The sequence below is a fragment of the Budorcas taxicolor genome, chromosome 24 (genome assembly GCF_023091745.1).
Source record: "Budorcas taxicolor isolate Tak-1 chromosome 24, Takin1.1, whole genome shotgun sequence".
Lineage (NCBI taxonomy): Eukaryota > Metazoa > Chordata > Mammalia > Artiodactyla > Bovidae > Budorcas > Budorcas taxicolor.
Window position 1 is genome coordinate 2,750,633 of NC_068933.1, and position 18,681 is coordinate 2,769,313.

Consider the following 18,681-nt stretch of genomic DNA (forward strand, 5'->3'; position numbering starts at 1 on the left):
CTTCAACATTGGTCCTTTCAATGAATATTTAGGGTTGATTTCCTTTAGGACTGAGTGTTTCAATGTCCTTGCAGTCCAAGGGACTCTCAAGAGTCTTCTCCAGCACCACAATTTGAAAGCATCAGTTCCTCAGCACTCAGCCTTCTTTATGGTCCAACTCTCACATCCATTCATGACTACTGGAAAAACCATAGCTTTAACTAAATGAATCTACGTGGGCAAAGTGATGTCTCTGCTTTTAAATATGCTGTCTATGTTTGTCATAACTTTTCTTCCAAGGAGCAAGCATCTGTCTCCCTTGGGTGACTTTTGTCTTCTCTGTTATAAACCACAATCGTGCATAGATGGCTTACAGGGTTCTGTGAGCCTACCAGTGAGTTATCCACCCTTAGAGTGGTTGTGGTCCTGGGACTTTCATGTGACACCAGGAGTCCTGGGCAGTCTTGGGTGTCTGCAGGACTTTAGCTTCATGGTTTTGCCAACTCTGATTAATATTCTGCACCATATATCATCCAAAAAGATATATTTTATTAACATTACACTGACAAAATAATTCTAAATGGGCAGTTATTTCCATGTTGGAAAGTTGGGCTTGAAAAAGCAATGAAATATAATTAAGTACTTAATTCTATTTTTATATCAAGCCAAGGAGTCTCCTAATTACATGTGAATTCGAAGAACTCAGGAAACAACTACAAGTAAAAAGGGATTTCAGTCCTAACAATTCAAAGCAATTTATACATAAAAACATATGAATTTTTAAAGTAGTTTTTAAAGTGTTTTAATAAAAATATCAGATATCCCACTGCTATTGTTAGTTTTATAAAGTGATTTTTAAATGCTGTTTTATGTTATTAAATCTGTAGTTGATTAAAATTACTATTTAAAGAAGACGGCAAATGTTTTTCTTTTATAGTTGTTTACATAATGATAAAGAATGGAAACGTACAGGTGAAAAATATCATTTAAAATGTCTACCTATAGGCTTTTTTTTTTTAACTTCTACAGTAGAAATTCAAACACAGCTGGATACCTTTCCTTTTTTTGCCCCTGGGATATAAGTATTTAGCATTTCAAAGGTCCACAGAGTTGGTAATTTCATTTTATTTTCATTCAGAAATACTGTATTTATAATGTTAGAATATTAGGTTTACAGCAAACTTTTCTATTTCAGATGAATTCTTCAAAAACAAAGTACTTGATATATTTAACTTAAAGTTGTAGAAATTTCAAAGTCATAGTAAAAATTAGATAATCAAAGAGAAGCTTTGAAGAAGTGACTTCTACTCAGACAAGGATATTCACTGAATCTAGATCCTCCTAGAGGTCATTCCCATCACCTGATTCCAGCATTTCTAAGAAACCCTGATCCTCAAGCACCATCCTAGGACACTACTTCATTTCCCCCCAACACTGCTCCTCTAGGATGTCTTTGCTAACACTGTTTCTTCTCTCTGGGATGGTCTCTGTCTCTGAGTAGCAAACTAGTACGAGCCATTCAAATCTAACTACAAAAATGGAGTCAGTTTTCTGAGATACCAAATCAGTGTTATTGTAAATTTAAACAATAAAAAAGTATCTAGGGTAAGATATGCACTGAATACCCCTTTAATCCAAAATTTGATGGAGCCACTGTAAAGCCAAACACTGCTCTAACCATGAAGATAATACCCTCAATCACTTCCCCAGCAATCACCGTCTTTTGTACCTTCAGTCATCAAAACAATCCTCGTGCCTGATTTTGCATAATAAATATTTGTGTTTATTATTTTGCTAACCTTATAATCTCCTTGAAAGCAAGGCCTATTTTTTTTAACTGACTGACATATGATATATTCTTGAAATACTAAGTAGAATGAGTTTAATACAATAGAGTCCCAATAAAAATTGGTTGAACAAATTAATGAATTCCAGAATGCATTCATTTAATATTTCATGCACCAGTATACATGTGGAAAATGAAACTGCTTAAGAAAAGTGATTAACCCACCATCACATCTTGGAAAAGGGTAGTTCCAGTTTCTGTTGATCCCGTGCTGACAGGTGAGCACTGGGTGGCCAATTAAAATGTACCCAGGATAGCACTCGAAAGATATTGATTGTCCCACACTGTAGTCAGAGTTGACCATATACCCATTCTGGAAAGGTGGTGGGTCAGGGCAGTTCTGTAATTCATAGGCTGAAAGAGACAGAAACAAGCACATAAATAAGAAGTGCAATTAGTCTGGAATTTAGAGGAGGAATAGGATGACATACAGCTTCTTAGCATGAACTTTTCAGATATAAATTTTATGAAATCTTTACTAAGATACCCATTATCATCCAGTCGCATCACTTCATGGTAAATAGCAGGGGAAAAGTAGAAGTGTGACAGATTTTATATTCTTAGTCTCCAAAATCACTGCTGATGGTGAAGCAAGCCAAGAAATTAAAAGATGCTTGCTCCTGGCAAGGAAGATAAGGAAACTAAGACAAACCCCAAAGCAGCATATTAAAAAGCAAAGACATCACGTTGCCAGCAAAGGTTCCCCTAGTCAAAACTATGGTTTTTCCAGTAGTCACGGATGGATGTGAAAGCTGGACCATAAAGCAGGCTAAGCACCAAAGAACTGATATTTTCAAATTGTGGTGTTGGAGAAGACACTTGCGAGCCCCTTGGACTGCAAGGAGATCAAACCAGTCCATCCTAAAGGAAATCAACCCTGAATATTCATTGGGAGGACTGATACTGAAGCTTCTATACTTTGACCACCTGATGTGAAGAGCCGACTCATTGGAAAAGACCCTGATGTTGACACAGGTTGAGGGCGGGAGGAGAAGAGGATGATAAAGGATGAGATAGTTGGAGGGCATCACCGACTCAGTGGACATGAGTTTGAGCCAGTTCTGGGAGATAGTAAAGGACAGGGAAACCTGGTACGCTGCAGGCCACAGAGTCACAAGGAGTCAGACATGACTTAGCAACTGAACAACAACAATGTAAAACAGTACTTATTTTTAGTAGTAAAATCATAAGAATTTGCATTTAGTGAAGACATATTGTGCACTTTAGAAGTTATGTGGTACATACTAAAAATAAATTTGACAAGGCATACCTTGGGAAGAAAATGTATGAGAGGAATTTAATCAAAACTAGAAGTGCAAACAAACAAAAAGTGCTTGTAAAGAATGTCAGGTGAACACAGACCTAACAATTTTCTTTTAATTTAAAAGAAAATTACCCCAGCTCTCCTACCAAGTGCTTCTAACTAGAAAACATGTTATTGTTTTGTTTAGTTCAATTAATGTTCAGTGCAAATAAAATCTTTCCTTTTTCTTAGTTTTTTTCCTTAAAAAATAGTGTAGTGTCATACCTAGCTATTACTACCAGTACAATCCTTTATTTGTTTATTTACGCTTCCCCTGTTTTAGCTACACCATGTGGCTTGTGGGTCTCAGTCCCCCGGCCGGGGAGTGAGCCCCTGGGCTCTGGCAGTGAAAGCACAGAGCCGTAGCCTCTGGGCCACCAGGGAACGCCCCAGTACAGCCTTTCTATAATGTGTAGTTCACTGCGCTTGGTCATTGTGCTCTCTCACCATGCCTGCTATGCCCTGTCGAATGCATGGTTTCCTTCCTTGAGATACTGCTGTTTGAGTCTACCATTACCTTACAGACAAGTGCTCAGAAAAAGAACAGAGAACCCCATGGTGTGTTCCAACTATCAGCCAGTTTCCTTCTTCATTATGCTCTTTTCCACTGGGGTCAGCAGCTTGTTCTCATTCTTGTTTTACCCGAAATACTATGAGCTCTGTTGGTGAAATGAGTCCTCTAATAAATACATCAAATATGGCTGCTAATAATTAAACTTAAAAAGCAAAAACCATCAGAAATGGATTTCCAGTTTTCATGGGACAAAAATCAAATAAAACCTTGTTCAACATCACTCCATCCTCCCTGGGAGATTCTGTTTATGCTCTAGTGGGGCTTTGGGTATCAACACAAGAATCAGTTATCATGGCACATTATAAAGGAGGTAACAGGTAACAGAGATTCCAGATGAGCCATCATGTGAAATAGCATTTAACAAAGATTCACACACACTTTCCACGTGTTCATCACACATGCTAATAACAAGTCCCATGATGCATTTCGCTACACATTATGTGGTTTGTGGTATAATTTAAGAAAGACATTCAAGTTCTGTTTAGGGATGTATGAAATTAGCCTGTTTCTACTCATCATCTAACATCTGTGAAAGGGATTGAAAATGGAAGTTTAAGTTGCCTTTAGCAGCCCCATGGTATTAAGTCCAAAAACTCTGGGTTACCCTTGATTAGAAGAAAGATATTTTCTTTCTTTCTTTTTTAATGGTACCATACAGCTTTCCTGTATGGGGATTAAAGGGCTTTAAAACAGAGAGAGAGAGAAAACCAGCCCAGGTAGGCAGGACTATAGTTTTTATTACCTACTTATACACTGAGAAAAATAAAAATAATGATTCATCTTGATGTATGGCAAAACCAATGCAATAGTGTAAAGTAATTAGCCTCCAATTAAAATAAATACATTTATATTTTTAAAAATAATGTATTGAGTGTCTTCTTGTTTAGTAGCTAAGTTGACTCTGACTCTTTTGCAACCCCATGGACTGCAGCTCACCACGCTCCTCTGTTCAAGGAATTTTCCAGGCAAGAATACTGGAGTGGGTTGCCATTTCCTTCTTTCCGACCTAGGGATCGATGATGTGTCTCCTGCGTCCACTGCATTGGCAGGCAGACTCTCTGCCACTGCATCACCAGGGAAGCCCTGTATTGAGTGTCTGCTATGTTATAAATGGAAACTAGACAGAAACGGATCCTGCTTTCAGAAAGCTTACATTCTATTTAGGGAAACAGACACAAATAAGTCAACATGTTGGTAATTACATAAAATAACTAAGTTGTGTAAACTGTTGTTAAAGGACTAAAATAAAGGTTGGGGGTGGGGGGAACTGGGATGGAGGTTTAAGTGAGGGTGATCAAAACCTGCTTCCTTGAACATGTAGCCTTGAACTTGAGATCTGAGTGAGGAGAAGATACAGCCAGGTAATAACCGAGAAAGGAAGACCTTTTAGTAGCAGCAGAGGCCCAAGGACATAGGAAGCTGGGTCTCTGAGACGAGGTGGGGGTTCAATGAGAGGAGCCTGGGGGTCATCATCCCAGCATGCTCATTGTGTTCACAGTCTATAGCTCTCATGAGGGAGAATCTCGCGAATAATTGGACCAGGCCACAGAAGAGGAATTAGGACACACTTCTCAAGTGGACACAGCCATGGTTTTAAAAACTAGGACCCATTCTTCATCTCACAAATCATATTCCAGGTGAAAAAAAAAAAAAAACCACAGCTCATTTCAGTGTTTTCTTAAGATTTTGCAATCCCAATTAATTCTGTTTTTAGTTGTGAATATTTCACTAACTATGCATATTCAGTTCAGTTCAGTCGCTCAGTCGTATCTGACTCTTTGTGACCCCATGAATTGCAGCATGCCAGGCCTCCCTGTCCATCACCAACTCCTGGAGTTCACTCAGACTCACATCCATCGAGTCAGTGATGCCATCCAGCCATCACATCCTCTGTCATCCCCTTTTCCTCCTGCCCCCAATCCCTCCCAGCATCACAGTCTTTTCCAATGAGTCAACTCTTCGCATGAGGTGGCCAAAGTACTGGAGTTTCAGCCTCAGCATCATTCCTTCCAAAGAACTATCATAGTTCTCTGGTGGCTCAGAGGGTAAAGAATTTGCCCACAATTCGGGAGACCTGGGTTTGATCCCTGGGTTGGGGAAGATCCCCTGGAGAAGGGAACTGCTACCCACTCCAGTATTCTGGCCTGGAGAATCCCAGGGACGGGGGAGCCTGGTGGGCTGCCGTCTATGGGGTCGCACAGAGTCGGACCCGACTGAAGCGACTTAGCAGCAGAAGCAGCAGCAGCACGTATAGCAAGAGGAAAAAAATATGTTTTTACCACTTATGGCTAAAGCACTTAAAATTATCTTTAAGCTTTTTGGCATCTAACAATTATGCTTTATAATGTAAGAGACATAAAGAAAGAGAGAGAAAGAAAGATGGAGGAGAAGAGGAAGGAAGGAAGGAAGGAAGACAAGTACTCAACTTCTCCAAAATGTCAAGTCTCACAAAAGAAAAGGAAAAGAAAGTCCTAAGAATCTTAATGGGTATCCCAGGTGACTCAGTGGTAAAGAATCCGCCTGCCAATGCAGGAAACATGAGTTCAATCCTTGGTCCAGGAAGATCCCCTGGTGAAGGAAATGGCAACTCACTCCAGTATTCTTGCCTGGAAAATCCCACAGTCACAGGAGCCTGGCAGGCTACAGTCCATAGGGATGCAGAGTTGGACAAAACTTAGTGACTGAACAACAATGACAACGAAAGTCTCAATATGGTAACATTTTGCAAATACCATGAAAAACGATGTCAGTACCAATAAGTTCATACCTATACTATAAGAAGAAGACAACACTTAGAATTTCTCTTTTTCAGGAGAAGCGTTTGTTTGGATCTGAGAAAATAATCATTATTCACGTCTGTCAGTCTTAAGTGGTATTTGCATCAAGTGTTTAAATTATAGGCACTGGATGTGGCAGCAGGTGGAACCATGTAGTCATCTTTCTAATACCTATTATATTTTCTGACTGATATCTAATCAGTTGATAAATATCTTCATCCTATCAGCCATCTTCCAGTTTTTGACTTAGAAGTAGGGTGTCTGAACTCAATTTTATTTAACACGATTCATCTTTCACGTCTCAAGTTCTGTATAAGTCATTTAACTTCAAGACAGCTACATGTACTAGTAACATTTTTGACCTTTATATGGTCATAAATAAATGAGAAGGCTTAGTAATAAGGGGTATACACAGACATCACTGAGAATGACAAGAATTATCTGCATGATTTATGCATCTTCTTATGAGTTATTAATCATAAGCTTAACTTATAAATCTCAAGTGGAACCTAGGAATTTCTATATGACACACACATCAGAGTGTGTCATTTGGCCAGCTTATGAATTTTATACAATGACAAACTATCTAATTAAGTTTCACCCCAGTCGGCTAAGATACTCTACAAGAAATCTGAACACCTCATATTCATGTTCTCATTCTTTTTTATTTATTTGTATGTCTTTCAATTATATCAACTAATTGCCTACATTGGCACTACAACTTGTTAAGATCTGTGACTCAGAAAGATGACAGTGATGCTAGCACAATTTCAGATTTATTTGAGTGTTGTTTCTTTTATTTTCTTGATGATCACCTAATCATGTGAAAGCTGGATCTGTAAATTTACAAATTGGATTTTGTTTTATTCAATTTTTTTAAAATATAAATGTATTTAATTGGAGGTTAATTTATTTAAATTTTAAAAGTATTTTTGTGCTGTGCAGCGTGCTGCATCATAGTTCCCCGACCAGGGATGGACCCTGTGCCCCTTGCAGTGGAATCGCTGACTGTTAACCCCTGGACTGCCAGGGGAGGCCCACAGACTGGATTTTAAGTCACCACAGCTAGCTTTGATGGATGGAAGATAAGAGGAAGAAGCCCAGAGAAGAACACTGCTGACACTGTGATCCTCACAATGGCTTCTTTTTTAATTTAAAGAAAGATGAACCTACATGTAAGCAAATGAAAAGGAGAAGAATTTGCTGCCCCAAAATATGCCTCCTTGGTGTGAGGATTATCGCGAGTTGGTTATCCTTAAGGAGCTGCAGACATGGGGGTATCTTTGGAAACAGAGTAGAAGTTAGTCATTTATAGGAGACATTTACATCTATGAGGGAAAACTCCCTTAGTAAGTAAGGGTGTCCTTTCTCTGCTCCAGGAAGAGAAAGGTGGCTAAATCTCTAGACACTTATCGGTGGAGAAGAAAACAAGCTCAGTCCGCATGACAACCATGCCCGTGCTACCCTGCTCACCTCTCATGTTTTTACAGGGGGGTGATCTCAGAAAAGAATCTAGAAAAAGAGGGGAAATGTGTTTCTTCCCCCCACCTCTCATGTTTTTACAGGGGGGTGATCTCAGAAAAGAATCTAGAAAAATAGGGGAAATGTGTTTCTTCCCCTCCACAAACATCGGTGGGAAGGGCAAAATCTGAGTTCAGCACATGAATTTTCCCCGCTTTCTAGGAACACACGGCTTTGCATCTTCTCCACTGCTACCTCTGTGAGTTCACTTTCTTCTCTGGTTTCTCAGTGTCTTGTCTGGGGTGTTTTGCACATTTCACATGTTCCTTTTTGACTCTCTTTCCAAGGTGGCACTAGTAGTAAAGAACCCACCTGTCAGTGAAGGAGACATAAGAGACACAGGTTCAGTCTCTGGGTTGGAAAGCTCCCCTGCAGGAGGATATGGCAATCCACTCCAGTATTCTTGCCTGGAGAATCCCATGGACAGAGGAGCCTGGCGGGCTATAGTCCAGAGGGTCGCAAAGAATCAGACATGACTTAGAAGTGACTTAGCACCAGCACATAGACTCAAGCAGTCACATGTACAGGAGCAGTTTAGTTCTCAGTAAACCTGTGTTAACAGCAAGGCCCAGGTCAGATCGCACCCACAGGACTCCTCTAACTGAGACTGAGTGGGGCCCTATGGGGCTCCCAGACATTGAGGTGCTTTTGTCCCCCATTTCTTCAGCTTCTATGGTGTCCCTGAGTTCCAAAGGGCAGACTGAAACAGTTGCTGATCAAAGGAGGAACAGTCATGAAACCACCTCCTGAGGCAAGATTATAGGGACCAGAGAAATTCCCGGAGATTCAGTTCAATTCAGTCCAACACTTTGCAACCCCATGGACTGCAGCACCCAGGCTTCCCTGTTCATCACCAGCTCCTAGAGCTTGCTCAAACTCATGTACATCTAGTTGGTGATGCCATCCAACCATCTCATCCTCTGTCATCTCCTCCTCCTGCCTTCAATCTTCCCTAGCATCAGAGTCTTTTCCAGTGAGTCAGTTCTTTGCATCAGGTGGCTAAAGTATTGGAGTTTCAGCTTCAGCATCAGTCCTTCCAGTGAATATTCAGGACTGATTTCCTTTAAGACTGACTAGTGTCTTCTCAGGTGTCTTAAGGTGTGATCTCCTTGCAGTCCAAGGAACACTCAAGAGTCTTCTCAACACCATAGTTTCAAAGCATCAGTGCTTCAGCACTCACCTTTCTTTATAGTCCAACTCTCACATCCATACATGACTACTGGAAAAACCATAGCTTTGAGTAGATGGACCTTTGTAGGCAAAGTAATGTATCTGCCTTTAATATGCTGTCTAGGATGATCATAGCTTTTCTTCCAAAGAGCAAGCTCTTTTCATTTCATGGCTGCAGTCATCATCTGCAATGATTTTGGAGCCCAAGAAAATAAATTCTGTCAGTTTTCATTGTTTCCCCATTATTTGCCATGGAGTGATGGGACTGGATGCCATGATCTTAGTTTTTTAAATGTTGAGTTTTAAGTCAGCTTTTTCACTCTCCTCTTCCACTTTCATCAAGAGGCTCTTTAGTTCCTCTTCACTTTCTGCCATAAGGGAGATTAGATCCACCTGAGACCCTGCACACACCCTCATCTTACCAGCAACCCTGCCCTTGGAGTCCACCAAACCCAGTGTTGTGACAGTTTTGAAACTTTGCAGTAGAAAGAAGAATGTAAGACTATTACTGCCTTGATCCTTATCACTTACTCCCAACCCCAAGTCCTGACTATATAACCTCTCCCTATTCCCCAGGGAGGGGGGTGGGTGCAGTTATTGAGGTTCTAGCCTACAGTGTTTCCTTTTTGTCTGACAAGGAAATAAAGCCACTCTTTCTTTCTCCTCTGTAACTCTGTTCCCAAATTTCTGTTCAGGGTCAGTGCATAGAGATCCCTCACCTCCTAGACAGGAGATGGTGTTGACTCCATCAGGCCCTTGGAGTCCTTGTGGGAGATTCCGAGAGAGCTACACCTGTGTTTGCTCAGTACAACATGGGGTGTTTTGAGAACCAGCAGATGCAGGGGGAAGCTCTAAGAGCGGGGCACAGGGTCTTCTTTTGAGAAGGAAATTATTTTGACAGATAGAATGTACATGTGCAGAGAAGTCTCTCACTCTTGTGCTAAGAGGAGGCTCCCTAAAGTCTTCTCAGAGAAAAGGAGTGGGGTTAAATCAGCACAGTACTGACGCCGTGTATAAAACAGATCACTGATGAGAACCTCCTGCACAGCACAGGGAACCCTGTTCAGTGCTCTGTGGTGACCTGCATGGGACGGAAATCCAAAACAGAGGGGTTTATGTACACATGTAGCTGTTGCACTTTGCTATACAGAAGAAACTAACATTGTAAAACAGCTATACTCCTATAAATGTTTTGAAAGATAAATAAATCAACACAACAAACTTCACTCAACAACCCTCACAAACTACAGATTCCTGGTCTTCTTCCCATTGCTGCCTCTCTTCCTGGAATCCTGAACCCCTTTCTCCCTTGTTTTAGCTTCAGAAGCTAGCTAACCCCCTGAGTTCTAGCCTCTCCTGTGAGTGACGCTTGGCTGGGTTCTCGCAGGCGTCTGGGAGCCCGTGGGACGTGTGTACTCACAAACTTGTGCTAGTCCTCCTCTTGCTGAGCTGTCATGGGCGGGTCCCATCACCCACTGGAGAACCTCAGATGACACAAAAACCTGCAGACCTGGATGACTGTGTAACTACAGGCGTGTTGACGGTATATGTGGGTGGGCAGAAGTGGGAAGAGGAGGAGACTCAGGGAGAGCTGGAGGAGATGATTCCTCCACAGTTCTTCTGAGAAAGTGGGAGCTGAAGGGGTCATTAGAATTAAACATAAGTAGGGGTGTGTGTGTGTGACAGAGAGGAACTTGACTGTATTTAAACTCAAAGGAGAAAGAGGAACAGCCACTGGAAAAGCAATGAAGGGAAGATAATTCCCACCTGGAGAAAAGTGAAAGTGTTAGTCACTCAGTCATATCTGACTCTTTGGGATCCCACGGACTGTGGCCACCAGGCTTCTCTGTCCATGGGATTCTCCAGGCAAGATTACTGGAATGGGTTGCCATGCCCTCCTCCAGGGGATCTTCCTGAGCCAGGGATTGAAGCCCTGTCTCCTGCATTTCAGGCAATTCTTCACCATCTAAACCATTAGGGAAGCCCCAGTTCCTACCTTAAACGCCCTGGAAAGAATAGAAAGACACATTTTAGGGCCTAGTGCATGGGAGGGGTTGTCTGCAAGAAAGAGACCATTCTCTCATCTCCAAAAGGAGGAAGAGCAGAGGTGCACGCAGGCCTCTATGCTAGCCTGGGAAACTGTGTCTCTCCACTGTTCTCTACGTACGTGGGCACACACACCAGCCTTCCAGTGGCACTTGACACCCTTGCTGAGACACAGTGGGGTCCAGGTGAGAAGGAATGACAGACACAGGTGGACACAGAGAATTCCAGGCAAGGTCTCCTGTCTCATTCCTTAGGCTGTATCACCCTGTCTTCCCCACCCCCCTACACACACACATGGATTCCTATTTTAAGACACTCAAATCCTGGAAATGTAAATTTATACTTTAAGTAACAACTGAAGTAACAAGGTCTGAAAGTTCAACACAAAATGCCATCCTCTTTTAGTAATGAAATATTAAATATTTTCCAGGGCAGTCTATAAAATTAAAAAAAATCAAGCGATATTGCCATGTTAAAAAAGACTCCACTTTTCACATTTTTTTTTTACTTCATTTGAATTAACAACATTGAAGAAAAGGCCAGCTAAATTATTGTGTATGAAATGAAAACTTTGAACTTTTTCACATGTCAGAAATGCTTTGATGATGGTAGATTCTAATTTTTATTAGAGATCTCATATTTTGATGGTTTAAGAACACATAAAGTTCATTCCCTCTCTTATCTTTCTCCTTCCCCCACTGCTCCCCCACCCCCCACCGACATAACTTGAACACGGCTTGAAGAGTACACAAGGTCATTACTTTGAGCTGAGAGAAAGCTTAAATGCATGATAGACAGGGTCAGATCCCCTTCCCTTGTGGACATGAGGCAGGAGATAGATGGGCTCCAGCTTAGATGTTACAGTCAGCCTCCTCTTTACATTTCCAGAAGGAATAACAACAGGGGCAGGGCAAATGCTGGACTTCGCCCCAGTGGACACTTAAGCCAACAGTCACAGTGGAGACAGAAGGGAGCTGAGCCCTGCCCAAATGAGAGATGGAGAGACCTTCTCTTGAGGTCAAGGAGATCTTCCTGACTACATAGGTGCAGAAAAGACCCCCCGGTGGTCAAAAGAAAGGGCACCTCACCCCACAGCAGATGATGCCAACCTACCCACAGGCCTCTGCACTGGAACCCATCTTGGCTAAGAGATGCACATGCACACAGGGGAGGACCCTGAGATGCTCAAGACATGGACTCAGAGCCAGGTGATTGGCCAGGGAAAGCCAGAAGAAAGGCCCGTGTAAGCGATTCAGACCACCCGAGGGTGTTACTCCCTCTCTGAGCCCACCCGGTGTCTATCCACACATACTCCTTTTCCTCCTAGTACCCTTTACATGTTTCACTACTTTGTCTCTTTGTGGACATTTATTTCGACAAAACCAACAAGCCAGGGCTTTGCTGCTGTCATTGGTGGTCGAGTGGCCAGGATTCAACACTCTCACTTCTGTGGCCTGGCCTCAGTCTCTGGCCGGGAACTGAAATCCTGCTGTGAGCTGCTGCAGGTGGAGGCCCCCCAGGATCAAAGAGACCCCTTGTTCCATAGTCCTGAAGGGGTAACACCTGCATGTGGCCAAGAGGACGCAGTGACAGGTGACAAGGCTATGTGATGATGGGGCTAAGAGGGTCCCAGGTGGTGATGTGGCCACTGGAGGGAGACAGAAGGGACCCTGGTGAAGCAGTGTGTGACCTGCTCCTGGCGTCTGGGTCCTGACCTGTGTGAAGCCTGGCGAAGACTCCATTCCCACCAGAAAGCTGTGCTCCACTCGGGACTCTCCAGCTGTGCAAGATTTTAACCAGCTTGGATATTTATGCTTCCACACAATGTAAGTGTCAGATGCATCCCCAGGTGTGGTATGATTCTTACCTTGGTAAGTGAGTTTAAACCCCGGTCGGTTCTGCGAGTGGTCACTGTAGAAGTGGATGAGCGTCTCATGAGTGGTGCTCAGCAGGGCGCTGGGTAGGTCGGGGCCGCTGAACTGCCCGATCATCGGGCTGGTGTGGTAAGGGCCATTTTGAATTTCAAGGTAATCATGATTAGCTTCAGTAGAAAAATTCAGAAATTGAATATGTGCACCTATGAAAAAAATAGGCAACACTGGTGAATACTGGTATCAAAATTTTTATAATGCTTATCAACAGAGATTAAAATCACATTAGTTTCCTCCAACAATATCTCTCCAGGAGGCAGAGTGGAGGAACATGAACACTGTGAATTACAACAAGCCTTAGTTTGGTTTCACCTCTGTTGCCCACCAGCTGTGTGACCTTTGTTTGTGCAGTGAATGCTCCTAAGTCAATTTTTTGGTGAAATATGGACATTACTGGCACTGCATCACAGAGGCATGCAGCTGTTATTCTCAGAATGGCGACTTATATCCACACACAGTGGCACACAGTGGCAGGGATTCTTGTCCAGCTGCTATTTTAATCCTTCGAATCAGAAACATAAGTTTGTAATTGTCAGTGAATTTTCAACTTGATCAAGGAAGAAGCCAATATAGGTCTAACAAAATGCAACAAACTTTAGAAGTGGCTTTTAAGTGGATGCTCATACCATCTCACAAGAAAGCTCTTAGTTTGAAAACTGATTGTTTTGAATGTGTGGTGCCTGCAATGCCAATTACTGACGTTTGCAAGAAAGCTGCTGTGGTAAACGCCACTCTGACTCTCACAACTGAATCCATTTTAACAAGAGGCCAAGGCTGTCCAAAGGACCCACGTTACTGGCATAATATCTAGCAGTGTACCAGATAAGCTACTATTGATAATTTAGAAGAGAATCAAAATAACTTAGAGCTATTTCCTGTGGTATTGTGGCATGTTTGAAAATTTGACTATTGTTCCTAAAATACTTCTTAATTCACTTGAAGCTTTATTCAGAATGCCAAAGATAGTAGTTTTTGCATAAATCAAGGCAATTAAGTTGGGTTTATAAAGCCTAAACTAAGAAAACCAACAGCTATTGTGGATCACTCTTTCAGCATGTGAGGAAAGCTTTATTTTGTGTTATTCTTCTCTTTTTATATATATGTATATATAAGAATATATATATTCTCTCTCTCTCTCTCTCTCTATATATATATATATATATATAAAGCTCTTTTTATCCATCTATCCATATATATAAAGATCTTTTCATCTATCAAGATATATATATATATAGGCTTTAGGAAATTAAAGATATTGTTATATTAAAGATCATGTTTGCAAAGATTACCTTACTTAAGCAGAAATGCTGAGAAAATGTAAAGCCATCATATCTACTTAGTATTGATGGAAAATATAGGTAACAAAAGTCTGAAATCAGTAAAAAGAAAAGAAAAGAATAAAAGCTCATGAAAAGAGTAATAGGGAAGAACAACCTAAAGCTACTCAATAAATTTTAAAATTCTCCAAGAAACACAATTTTATCAATTATGGAGAAAACTTTGTTAGGAGGAACAAAAGCGTGAATAAGGCTTTTCTGGTTGGACACAGTGAAAGTCCATTACCACACTCGGGATTCAGTTTACCAAGGTGACCACTGTTATTACCGTTATTTCACAAGTGAGCAGAATAAGGTACAGGAAGGCTGGGTGTGATGTCCCAGGTAACACAGAGACAGGCAGAGTTAGACTGACACCAACTCTGATGGACAGAAAACTTATGTTCTCTGGTTTAACATGGAAACATGCTAGACAAAAGCTAAGTATCTCATGATGTTACAAATATTACAAATTTTTGGAGAAAATTATTTTGTATTAAAATTTTCATCCTAGTTTGATAGAGAAAATTGGAAGGAATTTCAGAATATTTCAGGAAGAGACTCAAAAGTAAAAAGCAAAAGAAAGACTTTCAGTGAAAGGTCTTTAACAAGGCTACAAAACCTTGGTCATTTTTAGAATGAGCAACTTAGTTTCTGTCACACAGTCCAAGTGTATATACAACAACACAAGAGCAGGGAGGGATGGAACAGGCCAGCCTGGGGCTGGCCTGACTGTTCTAATGGCAGGCACTGCCGGGGGCCAGCGTGAGGAACTCCGCCCATGGCAAAGGTCAGGAGGAAGGAGGCCTGGCATACGCAAAGGCATGATCAAGCCTCAGGAAACCCCCTGTTCCCGAGCATCTACCCCAAAACCAGAGTCTGTTTTATGCTCTCACCTACGCCTCTGACTACACGGGGGGCTCTCCCCCATCATCATTTCTCTCGGAGAAGGAGTTAACTTGCAGCTCCAAGGCAATAAAAATTCCTGGGTATGATAAGAGTGTTTCGGCTTACGGACTCCTCTGAAGGTTATCTAGCCCACCTGTATAGGTTCGTCTGGCCACATGTGATTGTTTACAGCCTCCCAACCTGAGAGGCACAAGATGTTTTAGACTTACTAAAGGCACATTCTTTTGGGGAGTTGGAAATTATTCGTATAGTGGGTTGATTAGGAATTATATTGGTGAAGGGTTTTTCATTTGTTGTGTCAATAATTGCTGCTAATTCCCTGCTCTGGGTGGGACAAGGGTGTCTTAGGTCAAACCTCTCTGCTGACAGACTAGCTTGTGTGACAGGATTATCCATACTCCTGCCACATGATTGTTTACTACCTCTTAACCATAAACAGCACAGAGAGTTTTGGAGTATTTTGAGAGTCTTAATTAGCATAGGGCTTTTTCTTCTTGTTGAGTCAATGATTGCCGCCAGGCTTCCATATCCATAGGCACCTGGGAATATATTAATCAATGTATTTGGAATATAGAAAAGGAAATATAGTAGTTTTTAAGGTTAGCAATACTAGACTTTTTGAGTTAATGAATTTTCTCTTTTGTAATAGATCACTGTACTTTGTTATAAATCACTGTGTCCTTGCTATGTAAAAATGTAACTTTATCACTATCTTAAGACTAAGTAGATCTTAAGGGGAACATTGGTGAAAGGATTTTCATTTGTTGGGCTGATGTTTGCTGCTAAATCTCCATGCTCCCTGACCTAATAATGAATATAACTAACATATAGGAGAAATAAGTATTAACCTTTAAGCATATAGGAGAAATAAGTATTAACCTTTAAGATTAATCGTGTTAACCTTGGGTTAAATGGATTCCTTTCTTGATTATAACTCACTACACCCTCACCCTATAGGAATGTAACTTTATTTGGAGGGTGGTGCCTGGTTTAAGAAAAAACACCCTTGGAAGAAATCAGTTTTTTGGTTATCAGAAAGAAAGGATCATAAAATCCCTAAGACCTTTTTATGTGAAGCACCTGATTTTGATAAAGGTCAGGACTGCTGACCCCCGCGTGACTCTGTATTCATCCCTATGTGTAACAAAAGGTATATAAGCAAACCCAAAAATAAAGAAATCGGATCAGTTTCTGAAAAGACTGATTCCCCCATGTCGCTTCTTTCTTGCTCCCGTTTTTCTGGCTGAATTCCCATCTGGAGCATGGATGCTATTCCACGTAATCCAAGTTATTCATCCTCTTTTTCTCCACTAATCTTCCTACTACACTATCCGTTTCTAATCTCTCTATATATCTGTAATTAAATATGTATTTTTCCAAGGATGCTGACTCCATCCCCACCTTCGAATCACCCTGGATCCACCGGGGCTGGACCCCGGCAAAGTACCACAGATGACAGACGTGCAACAAAGCTATTCATTTAAAACATTCCTGTAAATATGAAAAAATGCCAAGCATGTCTCTGTTGGAGAGACCTCCATAAGCTAAATCATTTTCTTTATAAATCTCAGTAAATATGTTCAGTTGAAAGAAATTTGGAAGCAAAGAAAAAAGAAGGAGAGAGAGGGATTGAAAGAGACAGATAAAGAAACAGAGAGAGAGGGAGAGGGAGAAAGTAAAGAAGGAGGAAGGCAGGCAGGAAGGAGAGAAGGCAGGACAAAAGACTCCCAGCCCCTCCTTCTCACCTGTCACCTCTCTGCCACCTTCTGTGAGAGTTGAGCCACTTGACCAGTCTGTAAGCCACAGGTCAGTTAGTATCTGATCTATTTCCTTACCTACTGTTGAACTGAAAACCGTTTGCTTTTATAGCCTGGCCCAAAATCTGACATTAAAAGAGGGTTGTTTTTCTTTTTTTGACTAATTAATAAACTATACTAATGGATTAAAAAAAAATATATTTTTGGTGGCTGCATCAAGGCCTAGAACCCCTATGGTCCACAGAGTTTCATAAAAACCCATTACATTCTTCACGAGAGGAAGAACACAGAAGCTGACGTAAGAACAATAAAAAACAAATGATGAATTATTGAAATTTCTATTTTTCATCCCAAAACTACGAGATAGGATGTGAAACTAGGGGAAGATTAGAACACTTAAAATACTTATTCCATTTTTGGGTATAAAATCAAACGGCGGGGAAACGGCTTAAAACAGGCTCATTCCAGATGTGTATATGCAGATGTCAGATGAATTCATCCAGAGATGCAGTTGAAATTCACAGAATGGCCTGGTCGAGAAAGAAATGAGAGACAGCAAGCAGATCAAGGGGCACAAAACCCATAAAAGATGGCCAATATCTCCAAAGTAAAGGAAATAGTAAAAGTGGCCTTTCACTGATTTGGAATTAATCTTGAAATGGAAATGGAATTATGAAAATTATAATTTTATGAAAAATTAGCATATTGAGCAGGATAAAGTATCCAGCCACATATCAAACCACCTAATATGTATCAGGAAAGAGAACTGAGCCCAGCTCTAATCTGGTTTAGAATGAAATTTTTAGCTACCTAATTTTCAGCGAATTGTGTCCAGTTTGACATCATGAAGCCAAAATGAAGGGATTAAAATTAGCATAACCTAGTTATCCTTTTATTATCTCACAGAATACCAGAAATGTGTTATTGCAACAAGAAAACCCATCTGAATGTCCATCTAGGGTGAAATTTACACTGACTGTCATTACACATTGGAAATTAAGTGTCAGAAAAAGGCATCTGCAGAAAGGATTTTGAATCTGGACTTGACGAAACTTTGAATACATAAGCTGACCATAGCTTCAGAGTTAAACTCTTGTCTCTTAGTTGACAAGCCCTTGGATAGTAAGTGCTCTATTGTACATCTTCTGTGCATAATAAACATATAGCAAATGAGTGAATAGTTTCAGAATTCAGAGAGAATATTCTAAAGAGTCTTTTGTATCCTCCCTATGCTTCTAGATGGCCCCAAACCATGGCCAATTTTGACCCCATGCTGTGTGATGTAAGTTCAAGGGTTTCAAATATAAAAGGTAAAGCAGAAAAAACAAACTTGATTTAATCTCTGTTAAATATGCTTTTAGAAACTTCCAAGAAAATAGACAGAAGTTCTGTGTTGATTGGGCTCATACTCAAAGCCACGCAAAACAGCAACCCAAATTTGTGGAAAGGAAAGAAAAAAACATTAGAGCATTTGGCCTAGTAACAAAGAGCAGCGAACAGTTAGGTAATGCCTTCTCCATGTCAGGCATTTGCTTCAGAACAGCTGTGGGAG

At 41.0% G+C, this 18,681-nt stretch overlaps 1 protein-coding gene across 1 annotated transcript in view; it reads right to left on the reverse strand.

Moving 5' to 3' along the window:
• The window catches only part of CSMD1 (CUB and Sushi multiple domains 1), a 1,658,099-nt gene that overhangs the window by 169,118 nt on the left and 1,470,300 nt on the right, over positions 1-18,681 (reverse strand). Inside the window, exons 41-42 of the mRNA XM_052661250.1 lie at positions 13,084-13,293; positions 1,991-2,179 (exon numbers count right to left, since the gene is read on the reverse strand). Of these exons, the coding sequence (XP_052517210.1) occupies positions 1,991-2,179; positions 13,084-13,293 (399 nt within the window). The remainder of the gene's footprint in view (positions 1-1,990; positions 2,180-13,083; positions 13,294-18,681) is intronic.